Raw genomic sequence first — 25,909 nt, 5'->3', positions numbered from 1 at the left:
GTGAATTTTATGGTAAAACTAAAAAACCTAATATTAATGAAGCATGAATTTCTGTAGTATTTTTGTTTCTTATTATTTTAAAATAGATTCACTAAATATTAATTAAAACCAATTAGTGAAAAGTGAGCTCTAAATATGTACATTTAAGTAAAAAAATAAACATTAGCAATATGTCATTAAACTCAATGAGAATTTTCGGATTTTATAAACTGATATATATAAACCGAAAATTAATGAGAGTCACTGTATATCAATTTACTAACATTTATTTTTCAAAAGCTGGTTCTATAAATTCAAAATAAAATCCTAATAAAGGGCACAAAAATTCCTTGGCAAGGAGACTTCCTTTTTTTTTTTGTTGGAGGATGAAATTCTTTTGTGTTTTATCCGTAGGAGAAGGACCTATGTTTCGGCATATATCCGTTTCAAATCAATAAAAATAAAAACAAGAATTATTAAATCGTTAAATTCAAAATAAAAGAGCAGATTTGTATTTAATAGTGTATGTTGTATAAATTATTTTATTATAAAATTTTTTTCACTTTGTAGTTTAGTTTGGAAGCGTCGTTATACATATAAGTGACAGCCGATTTTTTTTTTTAGATTTTTTAGATTTTAGATTTTTTTAGATTTAGTGCCGGGTGGAATATTGTGACACTAGGCCTAAATGTTAAGTGCTGAAAATTTTAGCCAAATCGGGCAACGATTTCTGGACGCGCATCGAGGTCAAAGTACAGATGTATGCAAAATTGTACTGTTAATATGGAATAAATAGGTGAAACTCGTTAACTTTCTGCATTGTTTTCTAGAAATGTGTAGATTTATTTATATTAATGAATATTACATTAAAAAAAATTTTTTGGAAATTAACCCTGTATCTCCTTTGGTTCAAAATGACCCAAAAACTGTATTATCGCCAAAATTAGAGAAAAATGCAAATTTTTCAGTTTTTGAAAAAATTTTGCTACTAAATAAATACTTTTGCAATTGAATGCAAAAGAATCGAAATATGTACGTAATTATCGTTGTAATGAGATATAAATGACAAAATTTGATTAAAAAATTTTAAAGTTATTACAAATTCGGCAGACTATTAACGTGTTTTAGGCCACTTGAACAAAAAATTTAAGAAAAAAATTAAGATATTTCCAGAAAATTTAAAATAAAAGCTCATTTTTACTTAAAATATGTCCATATTGACTTGTATATGAGTTTTTGTCTTCGTAGGATACCGTTAACCTATACGCAGGTATGGCCAAAAAAAATGATTTTTTTTAACGGCTGTTTCAAAACTCCATTTTCAAATTTTTAAAAATTTTGTTAAACAAATTTCAGATTTTTTCGATCATCACACTTTGGTTTATTGAGATCAAAATAGGGAATAAAAATATGAAAAAATTGTGTCAATACCTCTTACAGTTTTTCCGTACCTGCGATTTAAATTTTGCGTTTTTCAAGAAAAACTATTTTTTTGTCCATATTTAGGCGAATGAGTCCAATTTCCTTACTGTTATAAATTTTAAGTAAAACCTACTCATAATATTATAGTCCTTATAATTTTAAATATGTTCTGAAAGTTTTACTAAAATCGGAAAACGATAACCTTTGAATCGTGAAGGTCAAAGGTCAAATTTTTCAATATTTGGAATTTCTAATGAAGAGATAGCGAAATGTTATATATTTTTGGGCCGATTTTCATGAAACTTGAGGAAAATATATATTGGTGTCTAGCATTTACAACAACAGTGCAGAAATGGATTTTAACCTATAAGAGGACTTGGGGTCAAAATGGTTGTGTTTTTCGTGATTTTAAAAGTTGAGAGTAATTTGGACCCCAAGTGTTATTTTAAATTCTGGACTTTATGTTATACTTTCCTCAAGTTTCATTAAAATCAGCCCAAAAATATATAACATTTTGCTATCTTTTCTTTAGAAATTCCAAATAGGGAAAATTTTTACTTTTGACCTTCACGATTTAGGGTTATCGTTTTCCGATGTTAGTAAAACTTTCAGATCATATTTAAAATTACAAGGACTATAATATTATGAATAGGTTTTACTTAAAATTTATAACATTAAGGAAATTGGGCTCATTCGCCTAAATATGGAAAAAAAAATAGTTTTTCTTGAAAATCGCAAAATTTAAATCGCAGGTACGGAAAAACTGTAAGAGGTATTCATATAATTTTTTCATATTTTTATTCCCTATTCTGATCTCAATAAATCCCAATGTGATGATTAAAAATTTCTGAAATTTGTTTAACAAAATTTTTAAAAATTTGAAAATGGAGATTTGAAACAGACGTTAAAAAATAATTTTGTTTGGCCATACCTGCGAATAGGTTAACGGTATCCTACGAAGACAAAAACTCATACACAAGTAAATATGGATATATTTTAAATAAAAATTAGATTTTATTTTAATTTTTCTCGAAATATGTTAATTTTTTTTAATAAATTTTTTGTTCGAGTGGCCAGAAACACGTTAATGGTCTGGCGAATTTGTAATAACTTTAACATTTTTTAACCAATTCTTGTCATTTATATCTCATTACAACGATAATTACGTACAAATTTCGATTCTTTTGCATTCAATTGCAAAAGTATTTATTTAGTAGCAAAATTTTTAAAATATATGAAAAATTTGCATTTTTTCAGAATTTTGGCGATAATACAGTTTTTGGGTCATTTTGACCCAAAGGAGATGCAGGGTTAACTTCGAAAAAAAAATTTTAATGTAATATTCATTAATATAAATAAATCTATACATTTCTAGAAAACAATGCAGAAATTTAACGAGTTTCACCTATTTATTCCATATAAATAGTAAAATTTTGCATATATCTGAACTTTGACCTCGATGCGCGTCCAGAAATCGTTGACCGATTTGGCTCAAATTTTCAGCACTTAACTTTTAGGCCTAGTGTCACAATATTCCACCCGGCACTCTTCAAAATTTTAACAAATTTTTTTTCCATACAACTGATTGTCGCTCTAATATACATACATCATTACGATTTTGCCATAGTTAATACAGTATATTTTATATTATTCTTTAAGGTGTCGGAGAAAATGTCTACATCGTTAGGCCCCAAGTCATTTAGTATTGACCGTTTGTTGGCAATTTTCTATGCTATACTCGATGAAAAAGTTGGTCTGACGTGCAATCTTCTTTCACAAATTTCAACTTTAGTCCATTTGAAACTGCTTGGATTTGTCAGTGGTGAAAACAATATTATGGATGGATCGGCCCGTCTTCAATGTACAGTCGGTCTAGAGTTTGTACTTTATATTGGAAAAGTTGTTGGCTTTAATGTATGTCAGTATTTGTGTGATTTTATGTAATTTATGATATATAAATTTATAAAAAAAATATTGATCTGAAGTATATATTTCTTGACCACCTGGAATTTTAACAAAATGCAAAGATGATCGTTATATAGTTGCTCATTCAATAAAACAAATACTTTTAATTAAACAAAATTATATATATTTTTTTTAAATATCATAATCTGACTTATTCTTAATATTTATATATTTTATGTAAGTTTGTTGTGTAGCCTTATGAGCTAATGAAATATTCACATCATATCTGTCAAAAAAATTATTTTAGTTAGTAAACATATTGAAACTAATATGGCCAAAAAATTAGAACATAATATTGGTAATTGTGGGCATGACATACTGCATAAAAATTTACAAAAGGTTTATAAACCAATTATAGGCAAATTTTCATAAAGTTGTATTCATAAACGATTAATAGATTAAAATACCATTTTATCTTAAAAAAGAGGATTTTAAAGATAAATTTGGAGTAATAGATGATACTATTGCAATTGCTAAATACAGTTTCCACTCCGCTGGCGAATAAATTCCATTTTAATAGTATATGAGGTTCACAAGTGAATTTGATTGGCATTTTGGTCATTTATTTTTAACCTGCAACGCCATGTAGTAATAAAATGTGTAAACATTGTGGAAGAAGGTACACACAATCTAATATACCCACTCCGGAATTAAAACTGAGTTTCCACATAGAAATTCATTAAATTTTGTTAAAGTTTAACAAAAAGTCAATAAAAATAAATTAATAGAACAAATTATAAAACAGTGATGTTTATTTTATCACAGAATATTCGTCATTCGAATACTTTTAATAATAATTGAAATAAACTATATAAAAAAGTTTGTACATTAATACATTTTAGCTTAATATAAATTTACTAGAATCAGATATACATACATTTTTTATCTAAAAATTAGTTATCTTCAAAAATGTATTATTACTAAACACAATCAATGAAAAAAATAAAATTAACGAATATTTTATGCTAACTGAAAGCAACACTAACAACGAAAAAGGGGAAATAAATGAGAAGCATTGCCAGCTTAGACAAAAATCAGTACATTAGTTATTGTGTCTTTAACCAACGTTTATGAATACAATACTTTTATAAATGGTTTTTAAAGCTAATGTGTTCGTTACAGTCGTGGAACAGATCTGAGTTGAGGAACAATTCGCGCGTCGTCGTCATGATCTCTTAAGGACGGTCAGGCCGATTTTTGTTGTTTGGCTTTCAAGAGTTCTGCGTCTCACCTCGCATTGGTATTAATTTTATGCGTCGCATAACTGTTTTCACAGTTTTGAGTCGTTTATGTTAATCCATACGTTCGTTATGTTATAACCTTGATTTGAGGTTATGAGAAGACACAGTTGATATACATACATATTTTGTGAAGAGAAACCTGGTGGAAGACCATTCAAAACTCATTAATGAAGAATAACCTGGTGGAGCATTATTTAAAAACTCGAAATCAAAATTTCATAGTACCTGCTTCTTAACGAAGGTATAAGTCGAGACAGGAAAACTGTGGAATATCCCGGCATATACTTTAATATTTTGCCATTTAATCTTAAAGTAAAAAAGTGTTCGTTAACAAAATTGTGTTTTAAATCTACAATAAGGTTTTTTTATGCATATAGCCGCAATACTTTATGTTATTTTATAAAAAAATGTTCTTTTTGTAAATTTGATCAGAAATAAATTATTATTACTCGCAAACTATTATCGATAATTGGTTTCATTTTGTTTTGTTATGTTGGTAGGATAATAGTTGTTTGACATCAATCCAATTTTCCAAAATTTATATAAAAATAAAACAAAAAATTTAAAGTTTTAATTAGAGACGAAGATCTCTTTTTATTCCAAATAAATATTACCTCGTAGAAGGAATATGTTGTGTATTTAAATAAGATGCACATAGTGCTTATGTCACAAAGTATACTTTGAGCTTATGTCGAAGCCAAACCGAAGACAGTTTTTAATACTAAAATAACAAGCATAATTTGGCAAACATTATTTAAGACATCGTTAACGGTTTACTCGCTAGAATCTAGTAAAATACTTCCAGCAGAGTTGCATAAAAAAAGGATGCAACAATAGATTCTAACGTTGTTAATACGTTTAATTTAGTTATTACCAAAAGGATGCAATCTAAACAATAGTCTTTAACCCTTCTGCACTCCTTGGGTCAATTTGAATCAATTTTGGTTTTTATTATATTAATTTTCAAAAAAGGCTGAATTTCAAATTTAATTTTATATATATTTTTTTAATAATTGCTCAGGAAGGGCATATTTATTACAGTTTTCATTATTTTTATACCCTCCACCACCATAAGTGGTGAATGAGGGTATATATAAGTTTGTCATTCCGTGTGTAACATTGAGAAATATTCATCTGAGACCCAACAAAGTATATATATTATTGATCCTTATGAAATTCTAAGTCGATTGAGCCATGTTCGTCTGTCTGTCCCTCTGTGTAAAACACGCTCACGTCCAAAATACGCAAACAAACTTAGTATAGTTGCAAGAAAAATGGTTATTATTGTCCTAAGCAGTTTGGTATTGAAAAACAGCGGAATCGGTATAGTGGAACCAAAATTATGAATTAAAATGTGGGACAACCTCAAAAAAAATTTATAATTTTCACATATTTTTGGACATTTTTTGTAAATATATTGCAGCTAATAAAATTTTGCACTCGTTACTTTTATGATAAAAGGAGTAACTCTGGTGAAAATTATAAGAATCGGTCCATGATTTCTCCTAGCCCCCATACAAATTTCTTCCCGAAATATGGTTCTATTGTCTATAAATGCCTACAGAATAGGAATATCCATATAAAATTCAGCAAAAATAAGTTTCGTGGTAAAAAAAAATATATTACAAAATTTTTCGTGGATCGGCCCATATTTGACCATAGCCCCCATATAAAGTACACTTCCGAAAATCTATTAAATAAGCATAAATGTCTTATAAATGTCGCTATCAAGTTGAAATTCGACACAAATAATATTTATATATATAATTGGTTATAGCTCCCATATAAGGTCCACTTCCAAAAAACACAATAACCTACATAAATATCTAAAAAATATCAATATCAAAACAAAATTTCACACAGATCCGTAATTTATATTTAGAAATCATACTACAAGATTTTGTGAATATCGGTCCATATTTAACCATAGCTCCCATATAAGGTCCATAATTGGCCAAAGCTCTCATATAAATACATAAAATTCACGTTAAAATATTTTATGACAATCTAACGATAATAGGTCATAGCTCCCACATAAGTCCCACAACCAAATATTTTGAAATTTGTCTAAATATATTTGTATACCCTTTTTTATACTCTGTTTCTTCACTTGATGTTAAAAGGGAAAAATGTTGATCCAAACGTATTAACTAATTATTAAGTATATAAATTGTTAAATTTCATACGTTCAAACAGGAATTTTAGTTATAAATTGCTGAATTAGAAACAATTTTTTGTACATTTGAAGTAAAATATCTTCTGCGTAAACTAGTCTTTCTGACAATTGTTATATTATTTCAGTTGTTATACCATCATATTTAGGTGGAGGGTATTTAAGATTCGACACGGCCGAATATAGTACTCTTACTTGTTTATTATACTAAATAAAAAACAACAAAACAAAAGGACCCAACATCATATTTACCAAAGGATGGTATGATGTGTCACTGTACCGTTTATACCTCCTGTGTTATTAAATGTTTTATCAGGTACTATATTTTAGTAAAATTTGATTAGAACTTTGGAAACAATTTTATTACCAGTAGAAGGGGGTGTCCTTTTTAACCTCATAAATACTTTTGTATCTGTCTGTAGAAAATTGTTTCCATTTTAATGAAATTGCTGGCTGGCTTGGTGTTCTTGTAAACCTTTTGTACAAGTACAGGTCGTTATTTTGAAGATATTTCTATAAAAATTCGGCCCGAAAAACACCCATACAAATGTCCTCTTGAAATTGCACTTTATCGGTCGTAAATGTTTAATTTATATCTATATCGGAAATCACTTTAACGAGAATAAATCTTTTAAAAATTTTGGCATAAACATAAACTTCAACAGAAATAACTTTCATATATCGAGCCCTTAGCGCCAAATTATCGTAAGCGACATTTTATAATATTTTTTTTTATTACAAAAATTAAAATTTTATGGGCCGACTGATGTTTTAGCGTTCTCAGAATATCAAAATTGTTAATAACTTCAAAATTATACGGGGTAAGATTTTATCGTAAGTCAATGTTTACATTTTACAGTAAACGAATTTTATCGTAAACGACATATAGTGGTATAGAAAAAAAAGAGGGAAATAAATCTGTAACTTCTAAATACTTAGATTGGTTTGAATGAAATTCCACATGCGCAAAGAAGAAGAGTTGTCGAGTTTAAGTTCTGAACGTGGACCTCATGGGCCCATCAGGGGCGCTACCAAGGGTCCTCAAAGTAGGACACCTCGGGTATGTTACATTTTTAAAACGATCCTATTTCTTCGTTTGTGTTCCGATTTCAAAACGATCACATATATAAAATCCTTTCATCGAGCGCTACAAAAGACTTAGTCGTAGCTATCAATTATCTCTTATAGCTTAGGAGATATTCGCATTTGAAAATTAAATATTCAAAATTTTTACCCAACCTACTCCAGTTTTTTGATAACAGCGTATCCAAATATTTTCCGATTTTCTCCAGTTTTCCTTCATTGGACTAACAACATATGTATGTGTCAAATAGAAAAAGAAGTGTTTAAAAATAATGACTAAGCCCAAAGTTATATGCATTTGAATTTAAAAAAATTTAAAAAGCCGATTTTTCGCTAATTTTTTGGGAAAAAGAACATTTTTTCTTTTTAAGTAATCGCAAAAAATGTCTAATAGTATGTATAAGGAATTTATACTTTCTAAAAGCTAAGTTTTCATAAAATATTTTAAATGAAAAAAGAAATTTAAAATTTTACTTACCGAGGGGACCAGGTCCATTCAAAAAACACCTATTTTTTATGTAAAATTAAACTTTAGGCCAAAAATTCTCAAATCGCATATTCGATGTCAAAATATAATAACCGATTTTAGATGGCCCAATATGCTTTTAATTATTTTGTAAAGGGTTCCGATAACTCCGACCCTGGTATAGATATTATAGCCAAAAAACTAAAAATTTCCATTTTTGGGATTTTTCAACATTTTTTTGGGAATTGCGGGATTGCTGATAATAAATTTCAAAATTCGTTTTTAGTTTTCTATTTTAAATAGAAAATTTTACATAATTTTGAAATTTCATTAAAAACTATTCATAAATAACAATTTTATTTCAATTCGAAAAATTTTTGTCTATGCAAAAATTCAATAAAAAACATTTTTTTTTCATATTTTTCAATAAAGTATTCCATGAATTTTTAATTGACAAAAGTTATAAATATTTTTGAAAAATAGACAAATAGCTTGAACGAAATTATATTATATCGCATCATAACATTATTAATTTTAAGTATAAATTTCAAAATAATCGAAAAAACCTTCTCCTGTAAAATTTGTGTTTTGTCGCTTACGATAATTTGGCGCTAAGGGCTCGATATGCATAAATCATGGGGATCGTTCCAATATATTATCGCTGAAATATGCTGGACATTATATGGTAATGAAGTGGAATTGCCTAGAGCTAAAAAATGTAATTCAAGAATACTTCCAAATATGCTATCGAAAGTAATATATTTTACTTTGAGAACCATTTGTCAGCAGAATCTGATGAGCATTGTGACGAGCAAAAGTCGTAGGCACTAGTTTTTGCCTCACATTAGTTTAATTATAATTAAAATAATTATTTTTTATTTGTTATTATTCAAATTTGTCTAAACGTTATTTGTAGTTAAAGTAACGTCACCTAGTAGTAAGTAGGTAAAACAAATATCCGTACACTTAAGAGCAACCATGGGACAGTTACACCGCTGTGTTATTATCTACTGTGTATGTATGCATGGTTGATCTGCTCTATAAAAGGAGGGCATTTGATAATAAACAGTCAGCCAGCCGACGAAGGTAGGTCAGTGTTGTGTTAGTGTATAAATAAAGTACGATTAATAACGTTATAAGAAAAGGAAACTGTTTTTTTTAATCCCCTGGCTTCAAAATAATTTTTTGTAACGAACCTTGGGACCCGCGAGCTCTACCCCAGCATAAGGTGGTAAAAACCTGTCGTTACAGCATGGTGGACAATTTCATCAGACATGCGCACCCATTGAAGAACGCTTATAGCTGAAATATGCTGGACATTGTATGGTAGTGAAGTGGAATTGCCTAGAGCTAAAAAAATGTAATTAATGAATACTTCCTATTCAAATTTTTGAAATTTCCAAATTTTATTTATTAAAATCAACAATAACACATTCATTTTAATTGTGTAAAATCTACTAAAAAAACTTTAACAAAACAAAAACGTAAAAAATAGGAATAGTTAGTATTAATAGGAACATGTTTATTTGTTTGTGACTTATAGCAGAATTAACCACACGGTCCGGTCTTGAAATTTGTTCTGTATGTTCCCCTATATCTGGAAGGACCAATAGGCTATTTTGAAATTTCAAGTGGGCGTCGCACTTCCCATACAAAGTAAATAGTTATTATGGAATATCTGGAGAACTATAACTGTGAAAGCAGCAAAACTTCGCAGAATTTACTTCAGTATCATTGTGCGCATCTTGGCTAAAAATGGTCGTGACATATCGACGCCTTTGCGCGAAATTATCGTATGTTACAAAAACCAAATTTTATTAAATTTCTTTGCTTTGATTGATCATCAATACCAAATATTAAATGCGATACAAAAACCGATTTAGTAAATTAAATTACACATACGATAAAATTAACCAAGTAATATTTCCATAAATATAGCGAATATCGGTATAATATTTTACTATGTAAAAATATAAATGTCGATATATAAAGTAAATAAGTAATTTCGAATATCTGGAGAATTATCACTGTGAAAGTCTTCGAACTTTATACGAGCCAATTTCTTATCTGTGTATAAAGTCTAATCAAAAATGGGACTGATCCGAATAGGGGGTGTGGCACCTTCCATAGAGAGTAAATAGTTGTTTTCGAATATCTGGAGAACTATAATTGTGGAAGTCTTAAAATGTTGCCCTACTATTCTACATAGTTTGGATGAAAATGTTATTGTGTTAGTGGGCGTGGCACCTCTCATACAATTCGAATATCTAAAGATCTGTAATCGTAAAATTATTTAAACTTTTTATGAATCAATTTCTTATCACTATATGTACGTAGTTTTGATGAAAATGGGCGGGATTGGATTTTTTGAAAGTTAATACAGGTAGGCCTCCATTTACGCGGTTTGTTGGGCCCAAAAAAATAGCGTGTAAATCAAATTTGCGTAAAAAGAGGTTCTAATTTAGAACGAAATGCTTTTGTGGGACCAATAATTTTTTATATCGCGTAAAACAATACATCAGTCACATAACAAAAAAGAAATTGGGACCTAAAAATCGCGTTAAATAGAAAACACATATGTACATTAGGGATATAACTATTGACAATTTTTGCAAATATGCAAATTGGCATAGCATAGTCGAATAGAGCATTAAAAATATAAAAAACCACGGTATTATTTTTTCGCGGTTGTTAAAAAAGTTCACGCACCAAACGCAATAATGTTTTTCATGAAATATTTTCAATTATTTTGAAAAACATCATATTTTATTTTAATAATAGCTGCGGACATACTTCAAAAGATAATTTTTAAATAAGGGAAGTATCCCTCTCACTTGCAAATAAAATTATGAAATTATTTATATAATTTTTCAGAGAAAAAAAATTTTGGTTTATTTTAGAAATTTTTGTTGGTGCGTGATGTTTTTGATTCCAAATGACCTAAAAAAATGATTTTCATTACTTATACAACATTGGCCATCATGTAGTGGTATGCCAAATATTTCGCCAAAATTAGTTATATGCCTAATGTACATACATACATATCGTCACCTTAAATCAAAATCGAGTATTTGATTGATTGATTGATTAAACAATTATTATTGATTTTATAACGTATCCTGTAAAAACAATAAAAATGTAGTTACGTCCGTTTGCATTTAAGGCAACGATATATACTTTAAGTAAACTTATTTTATTTGTACTTTTAAAAACTTACTTAAAAAAAAGTAAAAAACTCAACTAAAAAAATATTTCTTATCGAAAATTAAGGAAAAAATTTCAATTAAAAAACAAAATATTCTAATACGTAAAAGAGATCAAAATATAACAAAAAATTCATAAAAATTAACGAAGTTTTCAAAAAGAAATCTGTTATTCGCTTGTGTTTTTTCGTTTCTGGTTTTTTGTTGACGCGTTATATAAAAATCGTGTAAAAAAAGTCGCGTATTTGAAAAAATGGTTGCTAATTTGAATTCGCGTTATATCGAATTCGCGTAAATAAAGTACCGCGTAAATGGAGGCTTACCTGTAGTTATATAATTGTGAAATTCTACAAACTTCATATGAATCAATTTTATATCACTGCATGAAGTTTAACCAAAAATGGGAAGGATCGGAACAGGGGGTGAGTCACCTTCCACACAAAGGAAAATAAATATCTTCAGAACTATAATTGCGAGATTCGAATAGCTCTCTTATCATTTTACATGGCTGAAAATGGTCGGGATGTGATTAGTGGGTGTGGCACCTCCCATACAAATTAAATTGTTATTTCGAATATCTGGAGTACTATAATTGTAATGTATTTAAACTTTATATGAATCTGGAATCTTCAAACTTTGTCTGAAAATTTATTTTTTATAATTTTACGTAATTTGTTTCAAAATGGGCGGGTTAATATTAGTGTCATAGGGTAACATAGAGACGAGACGTAATTGTCAAAAACCTAATAGTGCATTTACACTTGTAATTTTCAAACTAGTTTATAATCATAAGCTACTTTCATAAGCTATAACGTTTACATCAGCATTTTTGACAATGAAGTGGTTTATTTTTGACAAGTCATAAAACAGATGACTTCAATATAAAAAAATTTAATAAAAATATGGACATTGTTACGAAAAAATGATCCTGATGGTGTTCCGACACGGGAACAAGCGACATACAGTTGACCATGAAATAATTATGGATTTTCAAGGTTAATACCGCAAACACGCAATGAGTGTCCTTGAGATTTGTTAATTGTCATTGCGAATGCTAGTCGTACCGGGAACTGCAAGCTTTTTAAATCGAATGGCATGTCGGTCGGAGGCATTGGGATTCGTGGTATCAAAACGTCTTCTTCATTGTACTTTCCCTTAAGTACTGTTGCTTTGATGACGGTATTCATCAGGTTTTTTACCGTAAGTCGGGTGCCATTACAAAAACGTGGTTGGTTTATGTTTAGTAACATTATGATTATCGATCCGACGTACAGTTGGAGATTATGAGGAGGTAATGCGGGCAATTTAAGCGAGTGAAAAAAAAACGGATGACTTAAAACATGCATTAAGTTGACCGTGAAATCATTGGTATGTGTCACACAATTCACCATTTATAGTTCGCAAATCTTGGAATGATGTTGGGCCACGAACGTTGACTAATAGCAAACGTAATGGAACTGGATTTCCGTATTTCCGCCGTTGAAAATTATTTGACGATTGATTCCAAGTATAATATATTGGCATTACGGAGTATAGCAGCGTTCGGGCAAGTTAATCATTCCGGCACATTTCAAAAAATCTGGTCAATGTAGATGGCGATCGTGCTGCTAACGATCATTAAAGAGCTGAGATTTTTAGCTAATGGAAATTCGTTGTAATTCATTCTCCTCAATAAAGTACACTCTTTGTCCATTTTCCAGATGTACGGCTAAATGAACAACAGTTGGATGTCTTTTTTGAATGGCAAATGAAAAAATGCGCCAAATTCTTTCGTTACTTCTAACATAGCGGCCCATTTGAAATTGAGTGAATTCATCGTTGAAATTCTCCACACTAACTCCAATCACAGCTGAAATTGTCTTTGTTCATTGAATGTTTTGGAGAGTAGTGGCGAATACGAAACAATCCAACGGAAAAAATTAGCCGAAGATTTAATAAAAGTGGGCGTGGACAATTTTTCTTTATGTAATAAACTTTTGTGGACTATTGCGAATATTAAAAAAAATAGCCAAATCAGTCCAGGCGTTCTACAATTTTAGATATACGTGTCGTAAAAAGTGAGCGTGGTCAACGAATATTAAAAATAAATTAGATAAAATCGCAGCCCATTTCCGATTTTAGATAAATCGAAAAAAGTGGGCGTGGTCCATTTTTCTTTCAGTAAAAACATAAACTGGACTACTGCGAACATTTAACTAAAAAATTAGCCATATCGGTGCAGCCGTTTTTCAATTTAAATTTTTGTTTATCTTTTTTTCTTTATTGAATCTTTCTTTTTAGAAATTTACAACAAGTCGCTGCAATGTCCAACATGAGAGCTCGTTAAATAGCCAGATCCAGTGTTTCCAATCGCCTCAGTCGAATATGACAGCAACTCCCTAGCAAGGGAGTTGCTGACCCTCATTTAACTAAAAAATTAGCCATATCGGTGCAGCCGTTTTCCAATTTTTTTTTTTTATCATCATTTATTTATTTTATCTTCGTTATTTAATGAACTAACAATAAGTGGTTCAAATCTTATATCTAATAATTATTATTTAATTAGTCCAGCCAGTGCCGGACGAAAAAATTTTGTATTCATGGTTGTTTTGGTTAAATTGGCATTCTTCATTCTAGATTAGGTCTGCTGTGTCCCTCCTTCTTAATCGAGTGTGGCCACGGTTATCTACTATGTTGCGGGCCAGCGGGTTTGGGTGAACTTCAGGTTTTTATACCCTACACCACCATAGTGGGGAGGGTATAATGCGTTTGTGCAGATGTCTGTAACGCCCAAAAATATTAGTCTAACACCCACCTTAAAGTATACCGATCGACTTAGAATCACTTTCTGAGTCGATTAAATTTTGAAGATATTTCGATGAAATTTGGTACATATTATTTTTTCGGCTCAAGGACCAAGCCTATTGAAACTGGCTGAAATCGGTCCATTATTTCACCTAGCCCCCATACAAATGTCCTCCCGAAATTGGACTTTATCGGTCATAAATGTTTAATTTATATATGTATCTCCACAAATTCCGCTCCAAATAAGTTTTATATACACAAAATTCATGTCACCAAATTTTGTTACGATCGGTCCATAATTAGTCATAGCTCCCATATAGACCCGCTTCCGAAAATCACTTTAACGTGCATAATCGCTTCAACATAGTAAACTTTCATGTAGACATAAATCACACGACCTAATTTCATGGTGATCGGTCCATAATTGGTCATAGCCCCCATATAAGGCCCACTTCCGAAAATCACTCAAAAATATAAATTATTGAAATTTTAAATGAAAAATGTTTTTGCTCTTTTACTTAGTGTAGGGTATTATATGGTCGGGCTTGACCGACCATACTTTCTTACTTGTTTTAAATATTTTTGTACATTTTTCGAGATTTCAGATTTTACAATGGGCACGTTTAGATCTTTGTGTATATTCGCGTTTTTGATATACCAGGGGGCAACTGTGATTATTCTTAGAAACTTGTTTTGGCGTCTTGGATCTTTTCTACATTTGACGCTGAGGCCGTGCCCCATAACTGTATGCCATAACACCATATCGGTTTTATGATCATGTTATAAAGTAGAAGTTTACAATCTAAACTAAGCGTGGAGTTTCTGCCAATAAGCCAATTAATTTGAATTGATTTCAATTTCATTTGAGTCAACTTTGCATCTATATGACTTTTCCATGTAAGGCGACGATCGAGATGTATTCCGAGGTATTTCACTTCCGATTGTTGAATTATTGTTTGGTTATTGATATGAATAGGGGGCATGATTCTCTACACAATGTAAATGTAATGTGTGTACATTTTTGCTCGTTGACTTTAATTTTCCATTGTTTTAACCATTTTTCTAATTCAAATATGTGGTTTTGTAAGTAACGAGACGCTTCTTGAGGGTTTTCATGAATGCTTAGAATAGCAGTATCATCAGCAAATGTTGATGTATGAGTGCGATTGTTAGTTGGCATATCAGACGAATATATCAAATATAAAAAAGGTCTCGGAATACTGCCTTGGGGGACACCAGCTTCAATGGGTTGTGCAGTACTTAAAAAGTTTCCCTCTTTAACCTTAAATGTTCGACCAGTTAAATAGCTTTCCAACAGCTTATGTGTGTTTGCCGGTAAATTTTGAACAACATTTTCTATAGAAAATCTTGTGTAGAACAATATTTTCTATAGAAAATCTTGTGTAGAACAATATTTTCTATAGAAAATCTTGTGTAGAACAATATTTTCTATAGAAAATCTTGTGTAGAACAATATTTTCTATAGAAAATCTTGTGTAGAACAATATTTTTATAGAAAATCTTGTGTAGAACAATATTTTCTATAGAAAATCTTGTGTAGAACAATATTTTCTATAGAAAATCTTGTGTAGAACAATATTTTCTATAGAAAATCTTGTGTAGAACAATATTTTCTATAGAAAATCTTGTGTAGAACAATATTTTCTATAGAAAATCTTGTGTAGAACAATATTTTCTATAGAAAATCTTGTGTATAACAATATTTTCTATAGAAAATCTTGTGTATAACAATATTTTCTATAGAAAATCTTGTGTAGAACAATATTTTCTATAGAAAATCTTGTGTATAACAATATTTTCTATAGAAAATCTTGTGTATAACAATATTTTCTATAGAAAATATTTTCTGTAGAAAATCTTGAGTATAACAATATTTTCTATAGAAAATCTTGTGTAGAACAATATTTTCTATAGAAAATATTTTCTGTAGAAAATCTTGAGTATAACAATATTTTCTATAGAAAATCTTGTGTATGACGATATTTTCTATAGAAAATCTTGTGTATGACGATATTTTCTATAGAAAATATTGTGTATGACGATATTTTCTATAGAAAATCTTGTGTATGACGATATTTTCTATAGAAAATCTTGTGTATGACGATATTTTCTATAGAAAATCTTGTGTATGACGATATTTTCTATAGAAAATCTTGTGTATGACGATATTTTCTATAGAAAATCTTGTGTAGAACAATATTTTCTATAGAAAATCTTGTGTAGAACAATATTTTCTATAGAAAATCTTGTGTAGAACAATATTTTCTATAGAAAATCTTGTGTAGAACAATATTTTCTATAGAAAATCTTGTGTAGAACAATATTTTCTATAGAAAATCTTGTGTAGAACAATATTTTCTATAGAAAATCTTGTGTAGAACAATATTTTCTATAGAAAATCTTGTGTAGAACAATATTTTCTATAGAAAATCTTGTGTAGAACAATATTTTCTATAGAAAATATTTTCTGTAGAAAATCTTGAGTATAACAATATTTTCTATAGAAAATCTTGTGTATGACGATATTTTCTATAGAAAATCTTGTGTATGACGATATTTTCTATAGAAAATCTTGTGTATGACGATATTTTCTATAGAAAATCTTGTGTATGACGATATTTTCTATAGAAAATCTTGTGTATGACGATATTTTCTATAGAAAATCTTGTGTAGAACAATATTTTCTATAGAAATTCTTGTGTAGAACAATATTTTCTATAGAAAATCTTGTGTAGAACAATATTTTCTATAGAAAATCTTGTGTAGAACAATATTTTCTATAGAAAATCTTGTGTAGAACAATATTTTCTATAGAAAATCTTGTGTAGAACAATATTTTCTATAGAAAATCTTGTGTAGAACAATATTTTCTATAGAAAATCTTGTGTAGAACAATATTTTCTATAGAAAATCTTGTGTAGAACAATATTTTCTATAGAAAATCTTGTGTAGAACAATATTTTCTATAGAAAATCTTGTGTAGAACAATATTTTCTATAGAAAATCTTGTGTAGAACAATATTTTCTATAGAAAATCTTGTGTAGAACAATATTTTCTATAGAAAATCTTGTGTAGAACAATATTTTCTATAGAAAATCTTGTGTAGAACAATATTTTCTATAGAAAATCTTGTGTAGAACAATATTTTCTATAGAAATTCTTGTGTAGAACAATATTTTCTATAGAAAATCTTGTGTAGAACAATATTTTCTATAGAAAATCTTGTGTAGAACAATATTTTCTATAGAAAATCTTGTGTAGAACAATATTTTCTATAGAAAATCTTGTGTAGAACAATATTTTCTATAGAAAATCTTGTGTAGAACAATATTTTCTATAGAAAATCTTGTGTAGAACAATATTTTCTATAGAAAATCTTGTGTAGAACAATATTTTCTATAGAAAATCTTGTGTAGAACAATATTTTCTATAGAAAATCTTGTGTAGAACAATATTTTCTATAGAAAATCTTGTGTATGACGATATTTTCTATAGAAAATCTTGTGTAGAACAATATTTTCTATAGAAAATCTTGTGTAGAACAATATTTTTTATAGAAAATCTTGTGTAGAACAATATTTTTTATAGAAAATCTTGTGTAGAACAATATTTTCTATAGAAAATCTTGTGTCGAACAATATTTTCTATAGAAAATCTTGTGTAGAACAATATTTTCTATAGAAAATCTTGTGTAGAACAATATTTTCTATAGAAAATCTTGTGTAGAACAATATTTTCTATAGAAAATCTTGTGTAGAACAATATTTTCTATAGAAATTCTTGTGTAGAACAATATTTTCTATAGAAAATCTTGTGTAGAACAATATTTTCTATAGAAAATCTTGTGTAGAACAATATTTTCTATAGAAAATCTTGTGTAGAACAATATTTTCTATAGAAAATCTTGTGTAGAACAATATTTTCTATAGAAAATCTTGTGTAGAACAATATTTTCTATAGAAAATCTTGTGTAGAACAATATTTTCTATAGAAAATCTTGTGTAGAACAATATTTTCTATAGAAAATCTTGTGTAGAACAATATTTTCTATAGAAAATCTTGTGTATGACGATATTTTCTATAGAAAATCTTGTGTAGAACAATATTTTCTATAGAAAATCTTGTGTAGAACAATATTTTTTATAGAAAATCTTGTGTAGAACAATATTTTCTATAGAAAATCTTGTGTCGAACAATATTTTCTATAGAAAATCTTGTGTAGAACAATATTTTCTATAGAAAATCTTGTGTAGAACAATATTTTCTATAGAAAATCTTGTGTAGAACAATATTTTCTATAGAAAATCTTGTGTAGAACAATATTTTCTATAGAAAATCTTGTGTAGAACAATATTTTCTATAGAAAATCTTGTGTAGAACAATATTTTCTATAGAAAATATTTTCTGTAGAAAATCTTGAGTATAACAAAATTTGCTATAGAAAATCTTGAGTATAACAATATTTTCTATAGAAAATCTTGTGTATGACGATTTTTTCTATAGAAAATCTTGTGTAGGGCAACATTTTCTATAGAAAATCTTGTGTAGAACAATATTTTCTATAGAAAATATTTTCTGTAAAAATCTTGAGTATAACAATATTTTCTATAGAAAATCTTGTGTATGACGATATTTTCTATAGAAAATCTTATATAGAACAATATTATCTATAGAAAATCTTGTGTAGAACAATATTTTCTATAGAAAATCTTGTGTAGAACAATATTTTCTATAGAAAATCTTGTGTAGAACAATATTTTCTATAGAAAATCTTGTGTAGAACAATATTTTCTATAGAAAATCTTGCGAGAACAATATTTTCTATAAACAATCTTGTGTATAACAATATTTGCTGTAGAAAATCTTAAGTATAACTATATTTTCTGTTGAAAATCTTGAGTGTAACATTTTTCTATAGAAAATAAAATAATTTTCTATAGAAAATCTTGTCTATTACTATATTTTTTGGACATGTTGTGTATAACAGTATTTTCTATAGAAAATCGTGTGTAAAACAGCATTTTCTTAAAAAATCTTGTCTATTATAACAGTATTTTCTATAGAAAATCTCGTATTCAACAGCACTTTCTATAGACAATTTTGTGATAACAGACGACTGTTTACAACATAAAGCTACAGTAATATTAAAATTTTAAGTACTCTGGTGATGAAGAAAGTAATTTTTTAATACTATTTTAATACTGAACAAAAATATAATTTTCCATCCCTGTATATAAGATTAAAAGTAAATCTTAAAATAGGAGAACACATATGGAACCGTAAATAATCTGTTGAAATTTCATAAAATTTTATAGAAATTGCAAAAGGAATGACAAACTTACATATACATATGTATATAGCCTTGCCACTTATGATGAAGGGTATTAAATGAATTAAACACAACAATCGAACAAAAAGCTTTTTCTGAAATGTTTGTTATTTATTTCCTTGTTTAAAAACGGCTAAAAAAATAGAATAACAATATAGGAGTCAAGTCAAATTTTTTCACAAAAACAAAGTACCTGTTGTTTTTGTACATGTTGTAGTTCTGTCGTCACCTTCTATAGATTCGCCTTGCTGGGAGTGGTTGCGTTGCTCAATATGAAATAAGCGCAAACGCAACGTGCTCAAACAACGTGGTTGTTGTTTTTGTACAATATGTGTTCTGTGCAGTGTTACCATATGTCAAGTTTTCCCTTTTTAGCAAGATTTTTGAAACGCAAAAAGTTTTATTTTAAAAAAAAAAGTTTTTTTGGAAACCGATGATTTCAAAATGATAGTCCCCAAATTCATTCACTAAATGGGGAGATTGATTTGAATATATTGAAAGTGTCTCCAGCACTAAATTCACATAAATTATCTCAGTTTGATTACATATATGTACGAATTGGGTTTTGTAATTTTAGTATGTACTTAGAAATAAAAAGTTTTCTTCAAAAAATATATAGCAACACTGTTTCTGTGTACGCGTGAGAGAGTTGCTCTTTTGAGAACACATTATAAAAAGCTCTCTCTCAAGGCGAATTTATATACCAGGTGGTGTTGACAGCATGGTTGTCAGATTTTTTTTACCTCCATCGCCAAAAGCTAAACGAAAAATCGCCAAAATAATTTTTTTGGAATTCTACATACATATTTTATGAATTATAAAGTCAATTTATTTCCGTTTAAATCTAGTGCATTAGTTATTTATATTAAATTGATATCAAAAGTTTTTTTTTTCAAAAAAAAAAAATTGATATCAAAAGTTGGTAAAATTAACATGTTTAGAATGGCCAATGCTAAGCCTTTAACAATTCCAGCTGCATCGCAATAATTGTAATCTTATGGCCAAAAATCTAACAAATTTGTTGAAATTTCACCTTTAAAGATCTAAGTTTAATTGATATATGCCAATTTTGACCATTACAATTCATATTCCCCTGCAGATACTTTTGGATTTAAATAAAGTTAATGAATGAATTTTGAACATTTTTATATTGAAAATTCATTATATACTTTAAAAAGAGTTATATTTTCTGGTAACTGTTTAAGCATTTGTTTTAAAAGTTTTTTAAGTACAAAAAACAATTTTCTTTTAAAATTTCTACATCATATTCCTCCATTTTTATATTTTGTAATTGCGTTCAAAATTCTGTGCCGATAGATCCAATGGCAGAAACGAATCCGGCGAACCAATAGCCAATTTTAATGAGCATATTAAGTTATCAATATTTCCATTATTATTTAAAAATTACGGCTTAAATATTTTAGAAGAAAAAATTAATATTGTTCAAACTATTTGATCGTGTATGCTACCTGCATCCATATGATCAGATAATACGTGATTAATTTTAATTATTAATTATTGGGTTAATAAATATCAAAGAAATTATTTCAAGAAAAACAAATAATTTGTTAAAAATCGCCAAATAAATCGCCAACTAGTCTGTAAATCGCCATGTCGCCAATTGGAAATTTTGGTCGCCAAAGGCAATGAAAAATCGCCACATCTGACAGCCCTTGTTGACAGCACAGCTGATTAGTGTTGTTTGGATGTTTGAGCTGTCAATTATCCTGTGATTGTTGCGGCGAATGCTACAACAAACGTAAAAGTAACAAAAACAACAGGCAAACTTTGACAGCTTAAACCACATAAACAAAAACAAATTGCAAGTGGTTTTTGTAAATGTTGTACTTGTTGTAGAATCGACACCACCTGGTATATAAATTCGCATTGCTGAAGATTGACAAAAAAAAAACACATGCATACATACAAATAAAGATTTGTTTGTTATTATACAAACAACAGGCAAACTTTGACAGCTTAAACCACATAAACAAAAACAAATTGCAAGTGGTTTTTGTAAATGTTGTACTTGTTGTAGAATCGACACCACCTGGTATATAAATTCGCATTGCTGAAGATTGACAAAAAAAAAACACATGCATACATACAAATAAAGATTTGTTTGTTATTATACATATATTTGCATGACGTCATTGAAAAGAATAACAAATTACATTGTGTTTTGTTTTTTTTGGTTATATCTCAGCCCAGGTCCAACTTACTATGTATGGTCTTATATACGTCGATGCAAAGGTCTTTGAAATATCTATCATTAGGTATCCATATTGTCTATATTAATGACTTAGTAATCCAGATATAGGTAAAAAATAGAGGTTGTCCTGGTTTTTTCCTTATATCTCAGCCATTTGTGAACCGATTTTAAATAGCAACCGAGCCGGAAGAATTCCGGAGATATTGATATATGAATCATGTATGTATGTTATTTGGGGGCTTCGGAAAGTTGATTTCAACACACAGACGGACATGGCTATATCGATTCCGCTATCTATAACGATCCAGAATATATATACTTTATGGGGTTGCAAATGAAAAATGTGGAAATTACAAACGGAATGACAAACTTATACATATATACCCTTGCCACTCATGGTGAAGGGTATAAAAAGGCCCATTTTTAAAAAAAAGTCAAAAAAGTTTTTGATTTCGGAAAAAAATATTAAAATTTTTTAATTTTTTTTTTAAATTTTTTTTTCGAAAGATTGAAGAAAGAGCTATCTAAACTATTTGGGACACATTTTGCTAAGAACAATAGGTAATAAGTTACATGGATAAGAAAAAACACCTGCTTGACCAAAATGTTAAACTTTGACCCCCTCAAATTCGGAGAGTTCTCGACCGATCTTGTTGAAAAATTGAATCTGAATTACTCGGAAGACATCGATTTCAAAAGTGGGTTCACTTGACATGAAATGCCTCATATATAAAAGAGTAACGTTACTGACTGACTGATTCATCATCGCACAGCCCAAACGACTGAAGCTAGAATCATGAAATTTTAATTGTGGGTTTCTCCCTCCCCAAAACGATCCAATAAGAAGAGATTTTTGGAAATTCGAAAGTTTAGGGGGTAAAAAAATCAATTTCGAATATTTTGATGATACGTTGTTTTGCATTTTAGGTGACAATATGTATGTAGGACTGAATTTAGGCCCTAATTGTGTAATTCACTTGCGTTAAACGCTTCACCTACGCTGTTGTGAACGCGTAACAAAAAATATAAAATTTTATAAATCACTACGGCATTGCGTTTAGTCAACGCCGAAATATTACGATGTCACTTCTATTGTCAAATCTCTAAGTAGCCGTGGTTGCCATTGTATAAGTTGATACTAAAATTTAAAATAAAAACATACAAAAAGATGTACTTATATCGTGTTGGCAATGCTGTATGCCAAACAGCTGTATGGCGTTTATTTACTTTTGAATCCATAAAATATTTGTTCAAAGAAAACACAAAAATATAACAAAATAAATATTAAAAACATAAAAGTGAAGTTTTCTGCTGGGGTAGAGAACGATACATTCTTGTGGAACCTCAGTACCGGAATTCTGTAACTTTTTAACGAGATACTCCGAATTGAATTATACGGATTATTTTCGTTAAAAATAGTCGGTAAATAACGACATTTGTCAGGTTAACAACAAATAAAATGTTCTAGTTAAGCCATAACGATAATTGTTAATAAGTTAGTTTTGTAACATAAATATTCGAAATAAGCCGTTCTTTGAAAGTACGATTGGTCAACCTTTTTGTGTTCGTTAGATACAGACTGATTTGAGTTTTAAATATACAAATTAACTTGCCTTAATTATCATTTGCTTTTAAAAAATAGTATTCGAATTTTAAGAGCAACTTTTATATGGGGCATAATATCCTTATTTAACACATTTCTGGAGTGTATAATGTTTAACCCTATATTCAAATTTCCTAATGAGCAATTTATTTAGCGATGTGATACGAGTATAAACTTATATAAAAGCTAAAAAATCGTTTTTAAGACCGTTTCTTAGAAGGAAATTCATCAGAATTTTTCTAAATTCCGAGTCAATGATCACTTGTGGTGGCATAGACATATGGATTACACTGGGTTACTTAGATTTTTAGAAAAAACTCTTGTTCTTCTGTTTTCAGTAGGTTTCGCGAATATATGTATTTGGGGGAGCTGAGGTTTGATTTTTAAATATAAATGCGATTATTTATTCACACGACTACAATTTTATCTACCAACACGAAAATACAGAGAACATTTTAATTAATAAAAATAATTTTTTTAATTTTAAAAATATTGAAATTTATATTTTTCACTATATTCGTCGTTAATATGTATTACCGAGAGAAATTGTTAACTTCAAATACTGAATATTAAATTCGTTAGAGGAACCGATATTTTTCGTTACTTAACGACATCGGTAGGAATATATAAAACCTTACAGAATTGCTGTACTGGGCAGACATTTGATGTTAGTCCAAACCTAAAGTAGTTACATAAGTATGTTTATTTCAGAAACAATTATATTTCAAAATGTTTAAATATTTGTTATTTTTTTTTAAGAATATTTGACCACTTTTTAAACTAACGCCAAGAAAATTGAAGCGTTAAATTTGACAATCAAAGTGACAAAAAAAGTAAGCGTTGCGTTGTATAAAATGTACAATTTCAAACAACTGCAATCACAATAACGTAAGAAGTGTTGGTTTCATTGCTTTGCGTATTTTGTTTTTTTTTTTTGACAAAAAAGCAAGAAAACGTATGTTTGGATGTGTGTTGATTTCATTGCTTTGCGTATTTTGTTTTAGTTTTTTTTGACCAAAAAGCAACAATACGTATGTTTGGATTTAACATATTTTGAAATTAACATATTTTGAAAAATATTAAAATAAAAACTCATTTTTATTTAAAATATATCCATATTTACATGTATATTCGTAGGATACCGTTAATGTATTCGAAGGTATGACCAAACAATTTATTTTTTTTGACGGCAGTTTCAAAACTCCATTTAAAATTTTTAAAAAATTTTGTTAAACTAATTTCAGAATTTTTAAATCATTTCATTGGGATTTATTGGAAATATAATAGGGAATAAAAATGTGAAAAAATTATGAAAATATCTCTTATAGTTTTTCCGTACCTGCGATTTAAATTTTGAAATTTTCGAGAAAAACAAATTATTTGGTAATTTTTACCTTACTGTTATGAAATTTAAATAAAACCTATTCTGAATATTATAGTCCAGATAATTCTAAATATACTCTGAAAGTTTTACGAAAATTGGAAAACGTTAAACCTTAAATTGTGAAGGTCAAATTTCTCAATATTTCGAATTTCTAATTTAAAGATAGCGAAGTGTTATTTATTTTTGGGCTGATTTTGATGAAACTTAAGAAAAATACAACATGAAGTCTAGTATTTAGAATAAAAGCTCAAAAATGGAAATTAACCCTTAATATCACATGGTGTTAAAATGACCCCAAACTTTTAATATCATAAAAAACCTTGTCAATTTCAATGGAGCTAATTTTTAAAGGAAGCAAACTTAAAAATATCATATTGTGTATTTGAAAGGGTGCAGTGAAATAAGGCCATATGGCTCTATTGCTCAACTAGTTGAGAAATAAGACCATATGGCCTTATTTCCCATCCCAGCGGATTTTTTCCCCATACATCTTCCAACTGAGACCAATGACAATGTAGATGCGACTAATCCAAAGTCTGTATTCAGTTTCCACTTACATTTACACAGCGATGGCCTAGGCCGTCATATGGATCCAACTCTACCGACAATGTAAGCGAAGGTCTGATGGGTCCAACTCCACTTACATTGTAAGCGAAGATCGGATGAGTCTAACTCCACTGACATTTAATCGTCTTAAATTTCTCTTTCTGAAGCCGATCATTTTTTTTAATATAAAAAACACACAACAACACTTACTATTTTTAATTTATACTTATTTATTTTATTTAATTATTTATTTTTAATCACGGTTAAACCACTTGTACTTTCAAAAACACTTTACAATATGAAATTTTTCTTTGAAAGAATAGAAACAAAGAAACACCAAAAAATAAATAACGGTACAACGGCTGAACCAAAACAAACAACAAAACTATATTAAAAATATGATACTACATTACTTAGCCATCCAATTCAGATGCAAGTACGATGACAACATTTTGTTCGATTTTGTCTTGTTCTTTAATTCTAATATGTATGGAATG

The 25,909-nt window shown here is 28.9% G+C and overlaps 1 protein-coding gene across 1 annotated transcript in view; it reads left to right on the top strand.

Moving 5' to 3' along the window:
- The window catches only part of Orc5 (origin recognition complex subunit 5), a 38,910-nt gene extending 35,427 nt beyond the window's left edge, over positions 1 to 3,483 (top strand). The window contains exon 3 of the mRNA XM_065501118.1: positions 3,061 to 3,483. Within this exon, the coding sequence (XP_065357190.1) occupies positions 3,061 to 3,345 (285 nt within the window). The 3' untranslated portion in view covers positions 3,346 to 3,483. The remainder of the gene's footprint in view (positions 1 to 3,060) is intronic.
- Positions 3,484 to 25,909: the final 22,426 nt, after the last annotated feature.

This window comes from Calliphora vicina, chromosome 2, assembly GCF_958450345.1.
Source record: "Calliphora vicina chromosome 2, idCalVici1.1, whole genome shotgun sequence".
In the NCBI taxonomy this organism is placed as follows: domain Eukaryota; kingdom Metazoa; phylum Arthropoda; class Insecta; order Diptera; family Calliphoridae; genus Calliphora; species Calliphora vicina.
This window is presented reverse-complemented; position numbering and strand designations above follow the sequence as displayed.